Here is a 21,948-nt window from a genome sequence, read left to right as displayed (position 1 = left end):
CCATGCAAAGTGGACTGTGTCCCCATGCAGTGTGGAATCCTCCCGGGGCAGGGACTTGGGGAGCTCCCCCAGGAGATAACGCAACCTCCCTAGCAACTGCCCCCTCTTGGGGGTTCTGCACCCAGTTTCCAGTGCATGTCTGGTTCCTCCCCTTGCCTCACCTCAACAAGCAGCTCTCAGACACCAGCGGGGTGTCCTGTGATTCAACTCAATTCTGACAGTGGCTACCAGGAGATAAGGTCAGATTCCACAGGTTAAGGGCCTGATCCTAAAAAACTGCCCCGCATTCATGAGCCCATCACAAGCTCAGGTGGTTGGTTACCTGTGCTTCTGACTAGAGGTCGGAGGTCAGCCAGTGGCGTGAAGTAGGACCATCCGAGGGACCTCAGCAGGCACAGGACACGGGGTGCTTGCTCTAGACGGTTTGCAGGGCCTCACCCGGCCCCTGCTGGAGGGTGCTTTCCTGTAAGCCATTTGATGCTTATTTCCTAGCAGTCAAGGATGCTAGTTTCCTGTCTTCACCCTTTTGTCTGGGGCCTTGGGCGTTCTGTCTGTCATCTCTGTGCTGGATCTGGGGGACCTGCCAGCCTCCCGGAGACCCGAGTTACCTCCTGCAGTTGGTAGGCACCCTGCAAATATGAGTGCTCCCCTGGGCGGAACCTCTGTACACAGGCCATTGGGACAAGGTGGCCTTGGAGGGCTTCTAGGGACAAGTCTGGGGCCTGTTGGCCACACCCTGAAGATGAGCACGAGTGAATCTCTTAGCAAAAGAGGGCACCGTTAGCCCCATGACTCCCCCAAATAGCAGTCCAGAGGAGACGGCTGAGTGCTGATAGCTTTCAGGAACACTAACTCACTCTCTGGGTTCTGTGAGGTTCTACTTAAGAGATCGGGGCCTGTGTCATCACTGCCAACTATGATGTCAGGTGGCACAGGTCAGTGGGTGGGAGAGGAGATGAATGACTGGCAGGAGAGAGAGCCAACGAAGCTGGGGGATGGCTGGTGGAGTGAGGCGGGAGGACACCATCAAGGCCAGGAGAGCCCCGGGTGGTGAAGAAGAGTGCCCCCTGCCTCCCCATGGGGTGACGTTAATTAGCAGAGGATCTGGAAAGCAGGAAGCAAAGACCCAGAGCAGTCTCACTCTACAGGGGTGGGGCAGCTCTAGTCCACTGGGGAAGGGCCAGTAGAGGTGTTTGGGAACGCTAATCTGGGGACCCTGACCCTCTTCGACTGCAAATAGATCTGTACCTTTCAGCCCTGGTGTACAGGGGTCCCCCTTATCCACGGGATAAGGGATGTGGTCCAAGACCCCCAGAGGGTGCCTGAAACCACGGATAGTACCAAACCCTATATATACACCATGTTTTTTACCTATACACACACACCTGTGCTAAAGTTTAAATTATAAGTTAGGCACAGAAAGGGACTGACAATAACTAATAATAAAGTAGAGCAATGATGATGTTAGACTGTAGTACAAGTTACGCTGATGGCTTTGTTGCCGTTAAGAAGCATTCAGGGGTGGGGACGGCCACAGTGAGTTGAATGCAGTGGACTTTGTTTCAGAATCAACGCCCTCCCGAGGGAAGCCGGGCAGACGCCAGGATGCCTCTGTGACAGGGCCGCACACCTACATCAGCAGCCACTTGTAGAAGCACTCTCCCAGGAATCAGAGGGTGGGGCTGGGTCTCTGGTGACTGCCACTGGGTGGGGCTGCCTGGCGAAGCTTGGGGGATGGAGAATGATGTGGCGTGTCAGAACCCCCGAAGGAGGAGTTCGGCCCACGAGCGTTCACTGGGCACCCGGGGGCTGGCAGGTAGGAGCTGCAGCCTCTCAGCGGAGGCGGGAAGGAACGAGCCCTGGGAGTGGGGGCTTCGTGCGGCTGCGGGCACAGTGCAGGCCGTGTTATAGTAGGAGAGGGAGGCAATGGGGAGCGGTGGGGCACACGGCGCAGCCTCAGCCGCTGCGAGCAGCCCACTCTCCTGGTTCCTGACCCCAGTGACTGCTTGAAGAGAAATAGTCACTTCTCTCTCTCTGTCCTGCCCTCAGTTTTTCTGGCCACCAAATGTGTGGGGGTTTCCCCCTAAACCAACCAGCTCTCCACCTCTCTCTGTGCACCAAGTGGGAGACCTGTAGTTCAATTCAGCATGACCCTGTCTACCTGGAGGGGTCAGGTCCCGCAGTTGAGGGCAGAGTCGTGCAGGACCGCGCCCTGCCTTCAGATGCCTGTAGCTCAGAGCCCCAAGCTCAGTCCCATCCTGAGCATCCAGCTGTCCAGCTGCCGATTGGAGGCTCCCAGGAGCCCTTCCTTGGGTTTGACAATTTGCTGGAAGAGACCACAGAACTCAGGAAAACAGTTTACTTACTAGATTATCAGTTTATGATAAAAAGATACACTAACCCAGATGGAAGAACAGTGCAGTTCTTCCCCAGATTGCCCTCCAGGTGCACCACCCTCCCACACCTGCTCGTGTTCATGGACTTGGACGCTCTCTGAACCCAGGCTTTTAGGACGTGTGTGGAAGCCTCATTGTGTGGGCGCACTTGATTAAATTGCCGGCCGTTGGAGATTCATTCGACACCCAGGCAGGTGGGGCTGAAAGTCCCAGCGCCCCAGTCACGGGGCTGGCTCTCCTGGCCACCGGCCCCCATCCAGGGCTTTAGAGGAGCTGCAGCCATTGGTCGTGTTGTCAGCATGCAGGTGGGTCCTTGGATGGGGGCAGTGGACACCAGATGTATACGGTGTGTTTCTCATTGCGTCACACGGCTTTTCTTTCTGGAGGGAAAATGAACATTCTTTGAGCTCCGGCATATTGCAGACAGTGTGCCAGGCCTCATGCGAGCAGCTTCACTCCATGTCCATGAGGTCTCTGTGATGTCGGCCTCCTATATGGACAAAGACACCGAGGTCGCGGCAGATTCCCTGGCTCGTTGTCGGTACCGGGCTGGAGGCTCAAGCTTAGTGCTGATGCCAAGCCCACGATTTTTTCCTGCACCAGACTGCTTCCCAAAGTCGAGGGAAGAAGCAGGCAGGAGACGGCCTGATGAAGCATAACGGGCCCGTGTCTCTGTGGATGTGAGCGCACTCCCGATGTGGCCCGACTCTTCCTTTTCAGGGACGGGGATGCGGGGATGTGGGGGCCGTGGACTTGAGAGTCAGAGCAGCCTCCCTCCCTGCCGGTGTTGGTCTGGATTGGAGCCTCAGGGAAGCATTTCAGTGGTGCCGTGGGCTGGATTCGGGGTACAGAGGAGAAGTCACTTCTCTGTCTTCAAAGGGTCCGTGGCTCCTCCCCCCCATCGTCACTTACAGCTTTCCCTGCAGGCTCGAAAGCTTCCTTAAAGAAGTTTCAGTTTGGCTCCTGAGTCATTTGTTCACCACTGGGGCTTCCTGAGCCAGCAAGGAACATGTTCAAAGTCGTTGCTGATAAAGTAGAGCCTCGAACCGGTTAGGACACAGAGGCTGGTAGCTGCAAGGTCTGCTGAGAGTCTGCTGTATCCCCCGATAAGGGCTGTGGAAAAATGAAAAGATGAGAGGAGTTTCTAGAAATACTGCAGAGGAGGGACTGGTAGGGATTGAATCAGAGAAGAGGGGAAGGAGGGAGGGAGAAGGAGGAGAGAGAGAGAGAGAGAAAGAGAGGGAGAGAGAGAGATAGAGGTCAGAAAGTTCTTGGGCCCTGGCCTGGTAGCTCAGTTGGTGAGAGTGTCGTCCTGATAGGCCAAGGTTGTGGGTTCAGTCTCTGGTCAGGGCACATCCAAGAATCAACCGGTGAGTGCCTTAGTTGGTTAGACAACAAATTAATCTCTCTCTCTAAAAATCAATAATAATAAAAAAAAGGGTCTCGGGTAGATGTGGTTAATAGATGGCACTTAATTGTGACGTTATATATATTGTGCCCATGGCAGACATCACTGAAGAATCACTAATTATCTTCTTGCTCAACCCGAGACCCCTAAACACAGAACCCGTTAGCTCTCGCCAACCCTGGCGCTGCGCAGAAGGGACAGTCTGCTCACCAGCTCTGCCATACAGCTGCCAGCCAGGAGGAGGCCGTGGGGTGGTTTGGGAGGGCCCCGGAGGTGGGAGAGAGCAGCTCCCTCTTCAGGCTGCAGGGAATGCCCATTTTGGGAAGAGGGCCCACAGCACAGGGAGAGGTCCGGTGTCAAGGGCAGGGCTGCAGGACTGGAGTCAATCTCTAACATGGCTGTAACTGAAGTCGCATGAATAGAGAGATGCCTTCCGAGAGAGAGAGAGAGTGGGTACACGGGGAAAGGGGCAGACCCCTTATTGCCTGAGGAAGGGAAACCACTTGCCACGCTGAAACAAGGAAAAGTTAACAAGAAAACACCCTGCCTTTCCGTCACGGAGTAAGGGAGGCCATCTCGCCAGCCCCCATCCATGAATCCTTTGGAGCCTTAAGGAATTCCAGGGCTGGCTTCCTTACAGATTTCAAGAGCTAATGCTCTGAGGGGCCTGCCTTTGATGCTTCAGATGTCAGCCAGTGTTTCCTCCAGGGCCAGTGTCTCTAAGGGACCCTGCAGCCTCCCCCTGCACAGCGCGCTTCCGGCGCTGGCACAGCCCAGCCTCCCTCCTCCACCCTGGGGCTCCTTCTCTCTCCTCTCTGCCGCCTGGTTCTGTCCCTGTCCTGAGTGCTGTTCAGAGGGATCGCCTGGCACTGCTGACTGCTGACGGGATCTCATCTTTCTGATAGTTATCTTGACTAATCACTCCGACGCCCTCGGGTTCCAAGGATAATTGTTCCAGCGAAGTCGAGGACTCCCTCTCTCCCCAGTGACCTGGAATTACCCTCCACCAGTGAAAATGGCCCGAGCCTCAGAGCACCTTCCCAGCATTCACTCTGAGGCAGAGTTGCAGCGAGGAAATGTACTCTTTTAACAGGGGAAAATACTGCCCTTGTAAGTCTTTATGCACTACAGCTTAATGCTCACTTACCATTTGCCTCTGTAACTTCCACATTGAGTGAATTAAGTCCTCCAGGCGGGTAGTTATTAAAGAAGTGATAAGTGCTTTATAATTCAGTAAAGGGTGGCCTGGCCATTTCATGTTTTCGGAAGGACGTTGGCTGCCCGAAGGGTAGCACTCTCAGGGCCCCGGGGGCCAGAGGGTCTTGGGCACAGAGCTTGCTGTGGTTAGATCTCTTTCCAGCTGGCCGCTCTGGCCTGGACCGGATCCTTCTGGCCCTGACATTGTCCCCCAAGGCCCTTTGGGCAGAGAAGGCCGAAGTCAGCACGCCTCTCCCTGCCTTAGGCTGTCTCTGCTCTTCTTCAAAGACCTCCCTCTCTCCTTGCTCAACGCTGAGATGTCTGGTAGGGTTGGAGGTTTTGTGATGATGTCATCCTGTCCCTTCACCCCAACCGCACAGGCACAGCTTGCTTTTTTATATGTGAGTCTCTCAAATGGTTGGAGAAAATGCTGGTCCCATCAAGCCCTTGGGAGCCACAGCCTTTCCATGACTTGTTCACCGTCCCAGGGTTCTGAGGAAGGACAGGAGGGCATTCATTTGTTCATTTACGTTTTCTACTCCGCACCAGGCACTGGGCTGAGGACTGGGGAGAAACAGGGAACCAGACAGACACAGACCTGCCTGTGTGGAGCTGGCATTCTAGTAGGGGAGAGACGGACAGACAAATACGCGGACATGTAAGGGAATTCTAGACGCTGATCCTCAAACTCGGCACTGTTATATCGGGTGGGGTACTCGCTGTGAGGGGCTGTCCTCTGCACTGCAGGGCACTCAGCAACACCTCTGGCCTCTGCCCACTAGTGTCCAGGAACACCTCTCAGTCACGGCAATCACAAATGCCCCCAGACCTTGCCAAGGGTCCCTTGGGAGCCAGAATCTACCAGCGGCTTGAAAATGACTGTTCTATTCGGGGGTGTCCAACCTATAGCCTGTGAGCTGCATGCGGCCCAACACAAAATCGTACATTTACTTAAAACATTATGAGATGTTTTTGTTTTTGTTTTCGTTAGTGTTTGTGTATTTAGCATGTGGCCCAAGACAGACAGCTCTTCTTCCAGTGTGGCCCAGAGACGCCAGAAGGTCGGGCACCCCTGCTAGAGGAAGGTTGTAGAGAATGGCTCTCCAAGGAAAGCAAGGGCTGGTGTCAGACCTGCAGAGATGCCGGGGAGGAGCCCGGAGCTCAGGGAGAAGGCTGGGGAGAGGGGCACATTCGGGTGCCAGCACATGGGTGAGAGCACCGTGGCCGGCCGGGGGTGAGGCCTGGGGGACCCCAACATTTAGGGTTCAGACAGAGAGCACAGAGCCAGCAAAGGCGACTACGAGGGAATAGCCCGGGAGTAGAGAGAAACCCAGGGAAGAGTAGAGATAGGGAATCCATAGAGAAGAGGATGTTTCAGGAGGGAGAGTGGTTAACCAGGATGCTGCTGAGAGACCGGGTAAGTTGGTGACGGAGAACAGTCTGTTGGGTTTGCCCACGTGGAAACTGCCAGTGACCTTGACAATGTAGTTCTGATGGAGGGGTGGGGGGAAGGAGGGGCTATGCGTGGAGACACTTCCCCCGAAAACATTTGCCATAAAGAGACGCAGGGACATGAGCTGGTGGCTGGAGGAAGACATGGTGTCAAGCAGCTTCCAGTGAAAGTGGGCTGTTCTAGAATGTGTTTGTAGGCAGGAGTGAGGGGGCGCTGGCAGCGAGGGAGGGAGGGTGCAGAGAAGAGGGGAGGCAAATGACAGAGTCCTTGAGAAAGCGCGAGGGGCTGAGGGCAGGGGGAGGCCCCCTGGGGAGCTGCTGATCACTTTGGGGGCTCCCTCCCTCACATGTCACTGAGCATTTGTGTGGCCCCAGAGGCACAACTCCGTACCTGGCAAAGGCCACAGTCAGGTGGGAGGGAAGGATGGAAAAGATGTGCTGAGCTGTCACGGCATGCTCATCCCCTCCCTTCTGTGTTTGCTGAGCGGGGACCCTGCCCCTGCCCCCACTCCTGACCCCGAAGGTGAGTGAGCAGCAGACCGGAGAGCTGCCCCGTGGGCCTCCCGAGACTTCAGGGCTCTGCAGTGATTCCCCGATTCCCTGGGACGCTGAGTGGTGTGCCCAGGGCTGCATCCCTTCTCTGATACCCTGTTCAAGGGGTCTGTGGGGTCCGACCAGGTGGCTCAGGGGGAGCAGGGGGAGCGCCGTGCAGGTGTGGGGCACGGTGTGCACTTAACCCGGGTAGCTGCCGCCTTGGAGGCTCGGGAGGGGACTGAGTGCTGAGCAAGACAGACGCGACCCCCGTTCTGTGCGTCAGAGTCCTAGCGTAGCGACACGGACGACAAACACGTAATCAAATCACCAAATGAGACAATTACAGATGGTTATTAAGGGCTGTGAAGGGCATGAGCAGGGGCCTGCATCAGGGCGCAGCTGGAGGGGGCAGCGCGGGGGCTCCCGAGGGGCAGGGCCAGTTCGTCGGAGAAGGTGACCTTGGAGCGAGGTCTGAGGGGACTGCAAGGAGCCGCGAAGAGTGTGTCATGGCAGTTCTGGTCAGGGACAAGCCTGGCACGTGTAAAGACTGGGACACAACTAGTGTGGCCTGGGCCCTGCAAATACGGGGAAGGTGTCGGCAGCGGGGCCACGGAAGCAGCGGGTGGCCAGCGCATGCAGGATCTTTGGACCGAGTCGTGTTGTTTGGGTTTTAAGGGAAGTGGCTGGCAGGTTTGCAGCTGGCTACGTGCGGGTGAGAGGTGGTGGCTACCTGGTGTGTGCATGCTGGGCTCGCTGGCCTGAGCCCACCTGCGCAGGAGGCCGGGGGCAGATGGAGAGGGACTGAGAGACTAGTGAGGGGCAGGCCAGTCTGGCCACAGGCTGGGGGCCGAGCAGGACAGCCTGGGCTCCCCAGGGGTGAGTCCCTGATGCGGTGTCCCTCCTGGGAGTTCTGTCTCTTGTCTGTGGGGAGCTCAGGGGGGCGTACCCTTGATCTTGTCCCCGTGGGGAGACGCGGCCGGCCCCTCAGCACCCGCAGAGCACAGCCCTTGCCTGTTCTGGCACGGGCTTTGGCGTTGCTCAGGAGGCCAACACAGATGCCGTTGTGGTCCATCTATTCGCCGCACGACCTGAGTGCTCCTCTCCGTGGCCCCGGGGGCTCCAGAGGTGGGGCTGGTTCTCTGTGGTCCTTGGTGTGCGGCTGCTCGTGGAGCTGTGTGCTCGTGTGCGGGCATGCTGGGGTCGTCAGCCCGAGGGGCTGCCCAGGCTCTTGGGCTCAGCTCCCCAGGCGCCTAGTACCCTCCTGACAGCTGTCAAGAGAGGGCCACGGGGGTCTGATGTGGTGTTTCCCAGCCGCCTGGGTGCCTGAGCTTCATGGAGCTGCTGCTCCAGACGGCTTGTTTACAATGCTAAACACATCAGATAATTGACAGCTAATGCTCCTGTCTGGATCACATAATATGCCTGGGTAACAAATCAATTTCCTCGTGGCCTCGCAAGGCTTCTGAGTCAGATGCACGGCACGCTCTGTGCGCATGCGCGTTCTCGCACTCCCAGCCGCCGGGTGGTTCAGGAAACGCAACTCCAGGCTGCTTTCCCCAGGCACCCAACCCCGTTCCTCAGCTGGGGTCTCCATCTTAGAACGGGATTTAGGCGACACGGGTGTGGGAGCCTCAGGCCTGCTGGGGCGCAGTGTGGAGAGCAGGGATGTCTGTACACGGCCTTGTTACCGGAAGCTCCCGTGTTCTGTGCCGGAGGAGCAGAACACGCATGTACAAAAACGCATGTTAAACGCTGGTTTTGCCCACCTCCTGCCAGGGCACCCTTCTGAGAATGGCAACATGGGACGGCGTGTTAGTGGAGCCACCAGGGAAATGTGAATTCCGACTGTGCCTCCCAGAATGCTCCACTGGTCTGGCGACCTTCATTGGTCAGAGAGCAGATGCGCAACAGCCGGCAGGGCAATGCCCAGCCTGTGTGTGTGTGTGGGTGCGTGCGTGTGGGGGTCTTCCCGTATTCTCCGTCTCCTCATTCTGCTTCTCTTCGTTCTTACGCAACACGCACTTCCAAGCACAGGGGTGGTGGGCTCGGCGCTTTCCTGCACTGGTACAGAAGCTGGGGTGCAGACACTGCTTCCGCCCGTCTCCTGACAGCTGGGTTTCTCAGGAGCAGCCCGAGGGCTGGAGAGGTCTGAGTGGCTGGCCCAGCAGCACCCAGCATCCAAGTTCAGAGCTGGTGTCTTCTCCAGGTCAGCCTGCCCCCGGGGTGCCTGCTGGTAACCTCCACTCCAAAGCTCTGCAGGGCAGGCTGGTCATGGACCGTGGGATTGGAGGAAGGGCCCTCAGCAGGTGATTGGGCGGGGGGCAGCCCACAACCCACTAAAAGCAAAAGAGCCAGAACACTCCCAAAAATGGGTGCTGTCACCTTTGGAGTTCAGGAATCATATTGGGGTAGGGGCACAGGGCCCAAGAGCCTCTGAGTGAGTCCCGGCTCAGCAGACTAGGCAGGCTGGGCACGGTCCCCCAGGGTCATCAGGAAAATGTCATGTTCTGTCTGCTGAAAAAGTCGAGGAGGCCTGTGAGGCGTTCATCGCAGGGGAGAGAAAAGAAACATCCAGCAGGGAAGTCGAATGTGCCGAGGTTCTGTGTTTAAGTTTAGTTGCCTGGAAAATGTGGTTCTGAAGAAGCTCACTCATAGCAGGGAGAAGTTACAGGGGAGCCAGCAGTGAGCTGACAGTGGGGGTGGGGGCGGGGAGAGGCTGGAAAGGAGGAAGTGCAGGCCCTTCCCGAGGAGGGAGGGAGCCCCTCTGTCCTGCCTGCCCATCCCTTGTCCGCCCCCCAGCACCCAGGGGACAAGGGAGACTCTGTCAGGTGTGGAGTGCTCTGCCCCTTTAACGGGCCATCCCCTGGTGTTGGAATGGGCTAGATGGCTCTGTGTTCTAGAGTTTTCTGTGCGTAGGACTGAAATATTGGTGTTATAAACAACTCAAACATATCCACATGACCTGTTTTTAATTAAAATATGGGTCACACCGTCTGCACCATCTAATTTCTCTGTGCGCGGGGATTGCCAGTTCATTAACATGTTGGCTCCAGACACGCCAGAGGAGGGAGACTGTGCACAGAGGCCCTGTCGCAGTCACCCAGCACAAAGGAACGTTGTATTTCCTGGGGACTCGCCGATTGTTAACGTTTCTCTGTGCCCTAGCCTGTCCCCAAAGTGGGCGTGACACATCCACCTGGGGCGAGGGTTTAGCTCTACTCCAGAAATGGGGGCTGTGGACCTGCGTCGCTGGGGGTGGCTTCCTCTCTGGCAGTTTCTTTCACACTTGTGGAGAGACTGTGCGTGTGAGCGACCCCGGGCTCTGCCACATCTGGGTGTGCCCCGGGCACCCGCCTGTTCTTTAGAACACAGAGGCTCCCCTCCCCTCACTGCGGCTTTGTGAGCTGCAGCCCTCTTGAGGATTAAGCCTCACTTCTCTGGCTCTCGGGAGGATGTTGCACCTTAGCCCCTGGCAGAGCCGTGATGCTGTAGTAGAGGAAGGGCAGTGGGGCGGGGGCTGGCACAGGGCGCTGGCTGTACCTCTGGACGGAGTGCTCACCTTTGCGTGCATGAAGGGGGCGTGCAGCCGAGGGAAAAGGCTCTTGGCCGGCGGGCAGCAGCGGGGCTTGCTGAGAAGAGGCCATCGTGGCTTCTGGAGCGAGTCGCCTGGACAGGGCCATGGTCCAGCGGGCCCAAGAGCCCTCCTTTCTCCTCCGGGGCGGCCCTTGACTTCAGAGGGTCTGGCCGCCCTGCCTTTGGATTTTCCCTCTCACCCGACCCAGTGACCCAGAGGCCAGCGTTTTGGTTTTGGCCCTGGGCCTTAGTGTTCACTGCAAAGTGGTCATTTTCAAAATTATTGCTGTTTTAGGCCACGGAACTCTTTCTTCAGTGGCAGCCTTAGACGTAAAAGCAGGGTTTTCCAGCCTTGGTGCTGTGGACTTTGGGCTGATAATTCTTTGTTGGGGGGGTGCTGTCCTGTGCATTTTTGAAATGTTCAGGTGTACCCCTGGCCTCAACCCACTAGAGGCTGGCATTCCTCCTGTTGCCCCTGCCAACCACAGATGTCTCCAGATGTCACCCACTGTCCCCAGGGGGCAACATGCCCTCCAGCCGAGAAGCACTGCATTGAACGGAAGTGTAGGTGATTCACGTAGGTGGTTGCCTGGGGCCCATCTCTCAGCCTTCTCTCCCCCCTCCCCGCCCCACACCACAGGCCGCCTGAGACCCAGGCTGGCAGACAAGTGTGCACTCTTGCAGTCCCCACGGCAGTGCTCCTGGCTCCGTGCTGAGTCCTTCCTCTCGCACGCGGGCGTTCTCCTGAGGTGCCTCCGCAGGGACCAGCTGGTGCCGCCTGGCCCCGGAGCAGGGAGGCCGGTGATAGCCTCGCACAGGGTTCAGGCGCCACACTTTCCTTTAAAAATGACCGTTATTGATCTTTTCTCCAAAATGACAAAATAAATGCTCAACGAAGACAACCTGGGGCCGCACCAGAAGAGGAGGAGTCACTTGAAATCCCACTAGGTCATCTAGCAGGAACAAAAGCAAACCAGACCTGCTCTTGCTGTAGCTTGGCGAGTTCTCACATTTTTTGAGCCTGCCCTTTCTGTGTAAACCGCTGGCCTCTCTGCCAGCACAGCGCACCCCGCAGAGGGACCATAACTGACCCCCAGGGCTGGTACCCAGTGGAGAGTCACTGGGGAACTTGGCAGGCGCCCTACCCATGTCATTGCAAATGCCAGGCTGTGCCTTTGCAGCCCATGTGTCCCTTAGAACCTGCCCTGGGCTGCCGACGGTACACCCCCTGTACCTGTTTGTGATTTCTGCCGCTCCCAGAGGCTGTCCTGGAGGCCAGGAGCGGCAGCTCACTGCCCCTCCGCCTTTCTGCCGCATGCACAGAGTGTTTATCAGTGATCGGGAGAAATTCGCGGCTTCCACTCGAGCCAAGATGCCACTTTTAGCCTGAAAACGGAGAGCGGACAGCTCCGTGTCTGCAAGGTGCCCGGTTCCGAGCGACCGCACGCTGGCCCTGCCTGAGCACCTACTGTGACCTGTGTCCTCCTGCCTCACACCAGTCTTACTTTGCAGGTAGTTGTTATCCCTGATTGACAGGTGAGGATGCTGAGGCACAGACAGGGGAAGTAACCTGGACGGGGGCCCATGTGCATCCTAGCAGCCAGGCTCTGGGCTGGGGTCGGCATCTTTTTCTACAAAAGGCCAGAGGGCCCGTGTCTCTGCGGCCCGTGGCGAGCTGCGTCTTTGTGATGTGGATGTGGCCATAGGAGGTGCCACGTACACTGACGTTTACACGTCACAGAGTGGGATTCTACTTTTGATTTTTTTTTTTTAGTGTAGAACCTATTCTTAGCTATCAGGCTGACAAAAGCAGGTAGCACGCTAGACTGGGCCCTCAGGCTGGCGTGTGCTGACCCAGCTCTAGAGCTCCACCCCTACCCACACCTTTGCACCCTGGCTGCAAAACTCCCATTCCTCAGCGTAGGGAAACTGGCACCCAGCAAGGAAACAGGGCCCCAGGGAGCCCTTGGCTGCACGCAGCCCGTTGGCTCCCTGCCGCGTCTCCCTGGTGCCCGTGTCTGGGGAGGGTCGCTGTGCGGGCGGAAGGGCGTGGGGGCCGACTGGGGAAAGGGTTGGAATGCAGTGCAGGTGGACTGTGACCCGACACAGCCATGGAGTTCTAATGTGGGCTGAGGGAGTGATTCCACTTGTCCAGACCGTGGACAGACAGCTGCTTGCTGGAAGTGGGCCCCGTGGGTGAAGGAATGGTCGTCCGAGGGACCCTGCAACCTGCTTGGCAGGTGACATGCACACACTGGTTTGGGGGAGGGGATCGGGGGGCTGACTCATGTCGTTCTCCATCCGGCCTTCCTTCCCACCTGACACGGAGCCAGGGTCCCTGCCCTGGTGGCACTGGACCAGGTGAACTGCCGGTGGCTGCATGGCTTCCAGGAGAAGGCCCTGGCCTTGGAATTTAATACCGAGCTGGCCACCTGGTCCGCATCCCCAGCAGATGCCGGCGTGTCTGGCTGCTCCACAGGGGCCCTGAGAGAATGTGGTACAAATTGGGCTCTCAGCACACTTGTCGCCACGCGGCTCTGAGGCGCTTCCCGAGCCCCCAGCCCCTGCCGTCGTGCGACCTTTCTGGCTCTGGCTGCACTTGGTGGCAGATGGCAGAGCCGTGGGTGTGGGGGTGGCCAGGGAGGGGACGTCTGGGGAAGGCGGCTGCCACTCCTCTGGCCTGAGTGTCCCAAGGTGAGAGGTCACCTCTCTGCACTTCTCGCTGAGGGGGTGCTTAGGCTTCGGGGCCACTGGTGGGAGAGGCAGATGCAAGGAGGCCAGTGGGCGGTGGCCCTCCCCCAGACTCCAGAGGCATGTTAGATCTCCTTGGGGTTGCCAGGATCAACCCCGCCAAAACTCACAGAGCCCAGAGCCAGACGCTTGCTTACAGAACTTCCGAGTTCCTTTGCTCTGGGCTGGAACCAGCAACTGGGTGAGTTAGTGCTGGTTTGTGTTTGTTGATGAAAAGCTCTGGTTAATGGTGACTTATGTCTTTGGTGAATGCATCCGAGGCGATGAATTCATTACGGCTTAATAAACGTGGCGTGCCTGCTTGACACAGCCCCCCTCAAACAAGAAGGAGGTCTCTGGGGAGAGTGTCCTAAAAAGAGAGGTTTGTGAGGAGGAGAGAGACCGTGGACGGTGTGCGAGCTTCTCCCTTTGCCCCTGGAGACCCAGGAGGCCCGGGAGGTCGGGCCCCTGCTCAAAGCCACTGGCTGCCCACGTTGCCGAGATGAGGCCAGAATTAGGCTCCTTGAATACTGGTCTCAGCTTCTTTCCGTGACAGCCTGGTGCCTCCCGGGTCCCTCGGCTCTCCCCTCCTTTGTGGAGCCAGGTTTGCCAGATCAAGCCCTGGCCTCTTCAGCTGCAGACAGACTGGACTGCGGTTGCCTGACGGGGCCATCAGCGTCTGGACCCTGGGGGCCCCCGAGGTGGGGGGTGTTCCTCCTGGGCTTTTCCACCCAAAAGCTATGCCCACTGGCAAGCCATCCCCCTTTTTTTTAAGAAAGAGATTTTTATTTATCTATTTTGAGAGAGGGGGGAAGGGAGGGAGAAAGAGAGGGAGAAAAACATTGATGTGAGAGAGAAACATCGATCGGGTTGCCTTTTGTACGTGCCCCAACCGGGCACCAAACCCACAACCCAGCCACATGTGTGCCCTGCTGGGGACCCAGTCGGCGACCCCTTGCTTTGTGGGACGACACCCAACCCACTGAGCCACGGCAGTCAGGGCCACCCCCCCCCCCTTTTTTTAGCACACCATTTATATTGTCTTTGTGGGCAGGGACTGAGAAAATGAGCTTGTCCTTAGGAAATCCTAAAAAAAAGGAAGGAGGGGGAACAGAACGGGACCAAGTCACAGAGATCGACAGGGATTGGGCTTCAGGTCTTTCTGGAGCTGAGGGGGTCGTTCAGTGCTGCCCCCAGGGGACCTCACGACGACCCCTCGGCCTGGCAGGTGGCGTGCCTGTCCCAGTGCAGAGGGAACAGGCTCAGAGATGTTTGGTGACTCGGTGCAGGCCCAGCTCGCGTGGGCCCAGTCCAGGGTTCCAGCCCGGTCCCCGTGGCTCTCGAGCCCCGAGCTGACCTGCTCCTGCCTTCCCTCCCGCAGACACATAGAGAACTGGCGCGGCCTGCACACGCTCAATGCCGTGGACATGGAGCTCTACACCGGCCTGCAGAAGCTGTGAGTGCGGGTCCCGGGAGGGGCCTCTGAGGGGGGGCCTGCCTGGCAGCAGAGGGGGCACCACCCTCTTAGGGAAACATCGGGGGCTACAGAGGCCATCCAGCCTTTCACGCCCCCGTCTCACCTGGGCCCGGAGAGGCGAGGGGCTTGCGTGAAACCTCAGTCTGCAGTCCCGGGTTCAGGGTAGGACTTGCAGCCTGGTCTCCGGGCCAATGCTCTCCCCCTGCCCTTTGCCTGATGGGTGGTCCCCGTGGAGTGGAACTCCAGCCAATGCCTCCTCTAGACTTCAGTGGTGGTGGGGGACTCGGGGTGGGGGACAGAGGCACCGAGGGGAAGCCTGTTCTCACGAGGACAGCTGTCAGCACTACCCGCTCCCATTGTGAACTGTCCTCTGGGCCCACTGGGGTGCTAGCCCAGACACCCCTCACTTGTTCCCCCCGCTGGACTGCCCAGTGGCACTGATAGTGAAGAAATGAGTTCAGCTCACAGGGGCGGCTGCCGGTCTAGCCTTGGCCTGGCCCCCGTCGCCCTGTCACCCTCAGCCCAGGGCAGGTGTCCCTCTGCCCCTGCAGCTCCACTGACCCCTTTTTCTCTCCCCAGGACCATCAAGAACTCAGGACTTCGGAGCATCCAGCCCAGAGCCTTCGCCAAGAACCCCCACTTGCGCTACATGTGAGCAGAGCTGGGTCCTGGCCACGGGCGGGGCGGGGGCCCGCGACAGGGAAGCTGTACACCCTGGGGCCCACCCCTCAGATTTTGCCTGTTAAAATGAGGGCTTCGGATTTGATGTTCTCTTAAGGTTCCTGTCGGAAGGGGCCTGAGTACCAGGGACTATTGGGAGGGGGTCCGGACTCCCAAGTTCGTTGACTTTTCATGAAAAATTTGCCGTTTTATGGGAATGTAAGTGATAAGAAATCCCGCTCCCACAGGCTGCGAATCGGCACTTCTGAGACTGTCTGTGGGTCCGGGCGCGTGTGTGCCGGGTGGGGGTCACAGGCCAGACAGCAGGGCCGGACCGGACGCCGTGTGCGTGGGTTCTAGGTTCCTCGGGAAAGGGCCCAGAGGAGTGGAGACACCTCCGTGTCGGGTCACACAGCTTTGTTTGGGACACACTCTCGGTCCCGTGGCCCGGGTGGGAGGGCTGACTGTGCCTCCCTCCCCTCCCCCCTCCCCCGGCTGCTGCGTCTGAGGGTGGAGGGGCTCTGGCTGGGCCTGTGGGGCAGAATCCCAGGGACTTGGTGCTTCCTCTCCACACCCAGCTCCGGGCCGAAGACTCTGGGCTCCCCCTTCCCTGGGGTGAAAGGCACCCTAGGGCGACGGGGGGAAATGCCAACTGACCGCACCCACAGCAGTGCCTGCTGCCTGGCCAGCTCTTCTGTGGGGACAGCGGCCATCATGAGTGCCCACTGGGGATGCTCCCCCAGAGCAGACCTGCCACAGGCCCCGGGGAGGTCGGGCCTGCTGTGTTTGGGAAGAAAACGGAGGAAAGATTTTCAGACGAGTCTTTCATTTGGCCACTTGAGAGCTGCATGGTGGAGGCACGTTGCTCCTAATAAGGGCAGGGCAGTGGGCTGCGTAGGGACCCTCAGGCAGAGGCAGAGCGTCTGGGGGCGCTGCCAGGAAGGGGAGGGGGGCGGGGGTCCTGGCCTTGCCCCGGGACCTCCGCATTTCCCCAGGCATGGAGCGAGTACTCCTTACACATATGTGGGTATATACACACAGGTATATATATACACGTATGTACTTATCAGTTATGGGCACCCCCGCTCTGCGCTGAAGTTGCTTTCCCCCCTCCGGAGGTAGCATACGGCATGTCCTTTGCTCTGGACCGGCCAACGCGTTAGCTGTGGGGGACCGAGACCTGCCTTTGAACGGGCGTGTTGAGCTGAGGCCCCCGCCTTCCCTGAGCCTCCGTGGCCGGGCTCTGCTGACCTGTGTGCTCTGCAGCTGGGGACGTGGCCACAGCCAGATGTTCGGGTGTTTATTTCATCGGGGATCTGAGGTTCCACATAAAATATCCCAGGGGAAGGACCTCTGAGAGGAGTGTCCCCTTTCACACGGGGTCACACAAGGGTCCCAGAGCTCCGCGCCCGTGGTGTCTCAGGCAGGGACGGTGCAGGCGGAGGACCGTGTGTCCCTCTAAAGGAACAGTCAGGAGCCGAGTCGGCTGACTGCTGCTGTGTGGAGGTGGGACCTCCTGTGGCCAGACTCGCTGGGGTTTTTTGTCTGTCTGTTTGTCTGTGTTTTTCAAGAAGAGCTAGAGGTGCAGTGAAACCTCAGCTTTAAACCCAGCAACTGAAAGTGAAACCTCCACCCCCTGGGCCAAGCCAGGCTGCCGTGGGCAGCAGATGGCATGCGGAGGGCCCGCGTGTGCTGGGGCCACACTGCGGGAGGAGCCCTGTGCCCTGTGGGACGGTGCCTGGCTGCTCACGCCCTAGAGCCTTCTAGGGCGGTGTTTCACCTGCAGCTCTCAGGGGGATCCAGAGGGCTTTGGGACCCGTCCTGTTTCTGGGGGCCACAGAAGAGGGGCGGCGCTGCATCCCGGGTAGCGGGTGTCTGTGAAGTGGGTTGTGCTTGAATGTCTGTGGCTCACCCCGGAGGCCCCAGATGAGGACGATGACCCACCGTTTTGGGGGGGATGAACGGCCATCCCCTGGGTGGTGAGTGACAGGCTGCTGGGCTTTGCAAGGTTCCCAAGGCTTTGGGGTCGTGGTGTCTGGTTGCCCTGGGTTCTGATGGAACCAGGAAGCCCACCTGTGACCGTGGGCCCTGTGTTCTCCTGGACGCGTTGGCCAGTCCTCACGCAAGCACGTGCGTGGGTTGCATGGGGATCAAGAGCAAGAAGGAGGGGTGACTGCCATTCACCGGCAGTTCGGGCCTGGCTGCCCTTTGGGGACGAATCAGGTGCGGAGCTTGGTGTGGAAGGTCAGCCCCTGGTTGAGGGGCTTCCAGAGGCGTGGTGGGGAGGGCCGGGAGAGGTGCCCAGGGCCCACAGAGAGTCGAGAGAAGGGGGAGGAGCTCCATGGACGGGTTTACTTAGGGGCCTCTCCCAGTCGTGAAGACACACCCAAACCCCAGCTGATTCAATTTCCCGGCAGCTTGGGGACATTCGCTCCTGGCAAGTGGGCCAGGTTTCTCTGCTCTCTCACAGCCTCTTCTATTTCTGTCCCCTGAATGCATTTACCAGTCTTCAGGCCCCAGCTGAGCAATCACAGGGTGACCACTTAGCTCCAACACTGATTGCTAAGTCCTGGCTTGGCAGCTTTTTCTTTTCTTTCTTCTTCTTTTTCTTCATTTAAAAAAAAAAATTTAGGTTGAGGGCTGAGAAGTCTTCTGTGTCCAGAACAAGAAGCAGGAGGTGAAATCGGTGCCCCGGTATTGATGTCAGGCCATCCGGACTGTTCTGACTGGCCGCTGTCCCTGTCCCTGAGCGGCTGCTGTGTTAGTGCGGCTCTTCCTCGTGTGGCCCCAAGAGCTGCGAGGTCCAGGGGGGGCCCCGCCGTCTGCCACAGAAGGCTGGGGAGCAGGACACTCGGGCCCTGCTGCCAGTTTATGAGTGAGCGACCGTCTCCTCCCGACTCTTTCAGTTTCTGTTGTAGGTGAAAAAGTGAAATGCTGACTTGTGTACATCGAGAGAAATACTTTTTTTTTTGAGAGAGAGACACTGGCATATTCTTGACCCTTAGGTCCTTTTCCTGGATCTTAAGAATTTTGGATTAAGGATTCGTGAGGATAAGGATTTTCCAAACTGATACTGGGAATAGCTAGTTGCTAATCCGTCAAGTGGGCACAATAAAAATGCCTGTTTTAGGGACGGGATGTGGTCAGGATTGAATGATTGGAGGCCCAGGAACCCGCCGGAGTTCAGACGTGGCAGTGGCTAATAACAGTAGGAATTCTTGGTATTGGTGCTGGTGGTGATAGGATCAAAGGGGATGGATGAGGCGGCCACCGCTCTCTCCTGGGAAGGCTGGGTTTCTGTCCCGCGCATGGCAGTCCACCTCTGGGGGTCTGGAACAGTCACATCTGCAGTCTCTGGTGCCTTCCTGGAGCAGGGACCACAGGCCCCGGGTGAGTCTTGGTCCCCTGCTTGCTCTAGACTCTGTGCGCCCCGGCCCAGTGTGGTTAGTTTCAGAAGGACCCCCATAGCAGTTGGTCAGCTGACACGTCACTTCTGTCTGATTTGAGACCACATCCACCAACACAGCTGAGCTCTCGCTGTGGACCGTGTCCTCTGGCCCCACCTTTGCCCCTGGCTCGTGGCTTCCTTTCTGGGGTCTCTTTTCTTGGGTGTCTCGTGCCCTGGCCGGGTCTCCAAGGTCTGGGGCCTTCTTCAGTAATGCTGGTGAGCCGCACTCAGACGCTGGTGTTTGGTGCATCTGTAGAGCACTCTGTGGCCCCCCAGCGTGTCCCCTACACTGTCACCTGCTGTCCTGGTGCCCTGCTGGTTCCAGCCCAGGGCGGCCTCGCTGGGAGCAGCAGGAGCAGCACGCCATGGGGCCCTGGGAGTCCCCCTCCAGGAGTCTGTCTGAGATGGTTTTTTAAAAAGTTATTAGGATGTTTAGAACATTGCACTAAAAAAAAAAAGTGGGCCTCAGGAGAGGGAAAGGCTCTTCGTGGTCAAGAACTTCCTAGGTGCCAAGGACTCGGTCTGTCCTGGCCAATAGGACCTCACTGCTCACAGGAACCGAAGCGCGGGTTCTGCTGTGCCCATTTCATAGGTGGGAACACTGAGGCTCGGAAGTCAAAGCAGAGTTCCCTCCTGGTGACAGAGCTGTTACTGGGGCACCCGGGACTTGGCCTGGGAGCCCTTTGACTCTGGATTCCATGTACTTCTCTGTACATCCCAGGCGTGTTTTATCTCGCTTTCACAGTAGGAAGTTTTCATGGAAGGGGTGGGGATCTTTATACTTACATTACAGAGGCGGGGAGGCGGGGAGGGGGGTTGGAGAGAGAGGAAGGAAGGAGAGAGGCACTCGCTGCCCTGGGGATTTAGCACCTCGGGCACTTCTGCTGAGAAAGCTGTGTTTAGTTTCTGCTCCAATTCAGGTCAGACGCTGTCACCACAGTTGCATTACAACCTGGGTATCTTTACCATACGAGATTTCCCAGCACTAGCCTATGGCCCACTTATTTCCAAGAATATGTAGCGCAAGGTTCCAGCAGCCACAATAATCTATGTAATCCTTCAGAGTCGTTGCGGGGGGATCTCCCTCGCATTCAGTTTCTTTCTCCCCCTGCTCCCGGCCCAAAGCTCTGGCTGCCTTGTTCAGTCATTGCTCTCTGTCCGGAGCAAACACGCACCCGGCCTTCAGCCGAGAGCACCAGCCCCGAGCTGACCTGCGTGGGCGTGTGATGGAGTGAGGAGGGGAGAATGTCCTGATTTTGGCGTAATTGTGTCTGACCGGTGACGTTCCCAAGGAGAGAGTCGGCAGCACAGGGTGGGGATGAGGGGGGCCAGAGGAGGTGGCTGGAGTCCCAACCCTTTCAGGACGTGGCTGAGAAGGCAACCGTTTCTCCTGGGATCACTGGGGTGGAAACATGGTGAGGCTGAGTAATCGTGTGTTGCAAATCACTCAACACTTTTTCTCCTTGAAATATGCCCCCCACCCCTTCCCGGCCCTGAGACAGTACGTAGCTATTATATTAGTAGGTGTGCGTTCTCCGCCTGCCCCTTACCTCTGCACTGGGACTTCCCCCGAGTCCCGGAGGGACTGCTAACTGGCACATTTGTCCCCTTGCTGCTTCCCCTTGTGCGCCCTTTGTCTGCCCTGGGTGGAGGACTTAGCCATCAGCACTGTGTGGAGGACTTAGCCTTTGAGCACTGTGTAGCTAACAGTCAGGAGCGTGGGCTTTGGAGAGAGAAAGGCCAGGGTTCAAGTCCTGGATTTAACATTACACTGCCTTCTTTACATGCCCGCTTGGCTGCCTCTCTGTTGCCGGCCCTGGCTGTCTTTGTCCCCAGGCCCAGGCAGGACCCTGTCTGCAGCTGGCAGACCATAGTACAAAGTCCGGGAAAGGAGGGGTGGGCACCAGGTCAGATGACCTCTGAGGCCGCTGCCCTGACATCCCAAGATTTGGCGCTGCTGTCTGCAGCTTGACTCCTGAGGCCTCCTGGTGCTGCCGGATGATGCAGTATTTCTGTGGCTGTGCCTGGGCCCCTGACCCCTTCCCACAGCCAGCCCCCGTGATGCCCGGTGACCAGGCAGAGCCTCTGTCGTCCCTTTTTTCAAATGAGTCCTTCTTGCCCCTCTTGAACCTAAGATGATTTCTGTGCCCTAGCATCCAGCAAGCTCTGGATTTCAAACCTGGAACTATTTAGTGTCCATTCATTTATCTGCTGTCTCCAAAGAAAGTCACGTTCCCGGCTGCTCACGCCCTCGGTCACTGGGCGATTGCCTCTCCAGGGCCCTGGAAGGTATTTTGCTGCTTGTTCACCAGCGAAGCAGGTCGCAAGCTTCCTAAGCTGAGTATCTTTTTTCTTGTCCCTTTGTGTCTCTCCACCAGCTTTTCTGCAGTTCTGGAATTACCGATGCCCTTCCTGGGAACTTCTTCCTGTTCCCCTTGTTCTGTGAATGGCATCCTGACCTGCCCAGGGCAGACCCAACGTGGCCCAGACCGTGTGGCCGGCGTGTTTGTGGTCTTTTGTGATTCTCTTCGTTGAAAGTCTTCCATTCCCTGACGATGCTGTGTTCGTTTTGATTTCGGGAGTCCCCCTTCTCTAGGATCCCGTGGACTGAACTTTTAAGACTTTTGTGGTGACCTTGTCAGCTTTGCCTTCCCAAAACTCAGTCCGACGCCGGGCAAGCCCGGGGGCCTCTGGGCAGTGTGTCTCCTGGCCTCGGAGACTGACCCATGTGCCCGTATTTTCCGGCCTTGTTTGTTCTCAGTTGATTTTCTTTTCTTTTTTTTTCCCTCCCCTTAGGCTTCATTACAGCCCATTTGTCCACATCTCTCTTCTCCATTTCTCTTGTTAAGGACAGATTTAGAAAATGAGATTGGTCCCGTGGCTATTTTGGAGTCGTCATTAATTTCTGTCCCTCTCCATTCCTCGGTAGGCGGGCAGCCTCCTGTCGCTTTCCCCCTTGTTTCTTTCTGATGGATTTGCGGGGAGGTCTCTTTCCCTCCCCGGTTAACCCCTTTGTCTCTTGGGGCCTCAGGGACCACGGTGTCTGGGTGGGGGGCAGAGGTAGTTACTCTAC

General features: G+C 57.8%; 1 protein-coding gene across 4 annotated transcripts in view; it reads left to right on the top strand.

Annotated features, from left to right (window-relative positions):
• The window catches only part of NTRK3 (neurotrophic receptor tyrosine kinase 3), a 267,508-nt gene that overhangs the window by 34,241 nt on the left and 211,319 nt on the right, over window positions 1-21,948 (top strand). For all 4 annotated transcript variants that reach the window (XM_053913250.1, XM_053913253.1, XM_053913252.1 and 1 more), the window contains exons 3-4: window positions 14,672-14,746; window positions 15,347-15,418. In XM_053913250.1, the coding sequence (XP_053769225.1) occupies window positions 14,672-14,746; window positions 15,347-15,418 (147 nt within the window). The remainder of the gene's footprint in view (window positions 1-14,671; window positions 14,747-15,346; window positions 15,419-21,948) is intronic.

Source organism: Desmodus rotundus, chromosome 10 (genome assembly GCF_022682495.2).
Source record: "Desmodus rotundus isolate HL8 chromosome 10, HLdesRot8A.1, whole genome shotgun sequence".
Classification (NCBI taxonomy): domain Eukaryota; kingdom Metazoa; phylum Chordata; class Mammalia; order Chiroptera; family Phyllostomidae; genus Desmodus; species Desmodus rotundus.
Note: the sequence above shows the minus strand (reverse complement) of the source record. Positions and strands in the feature narration are given on the sequence as shown.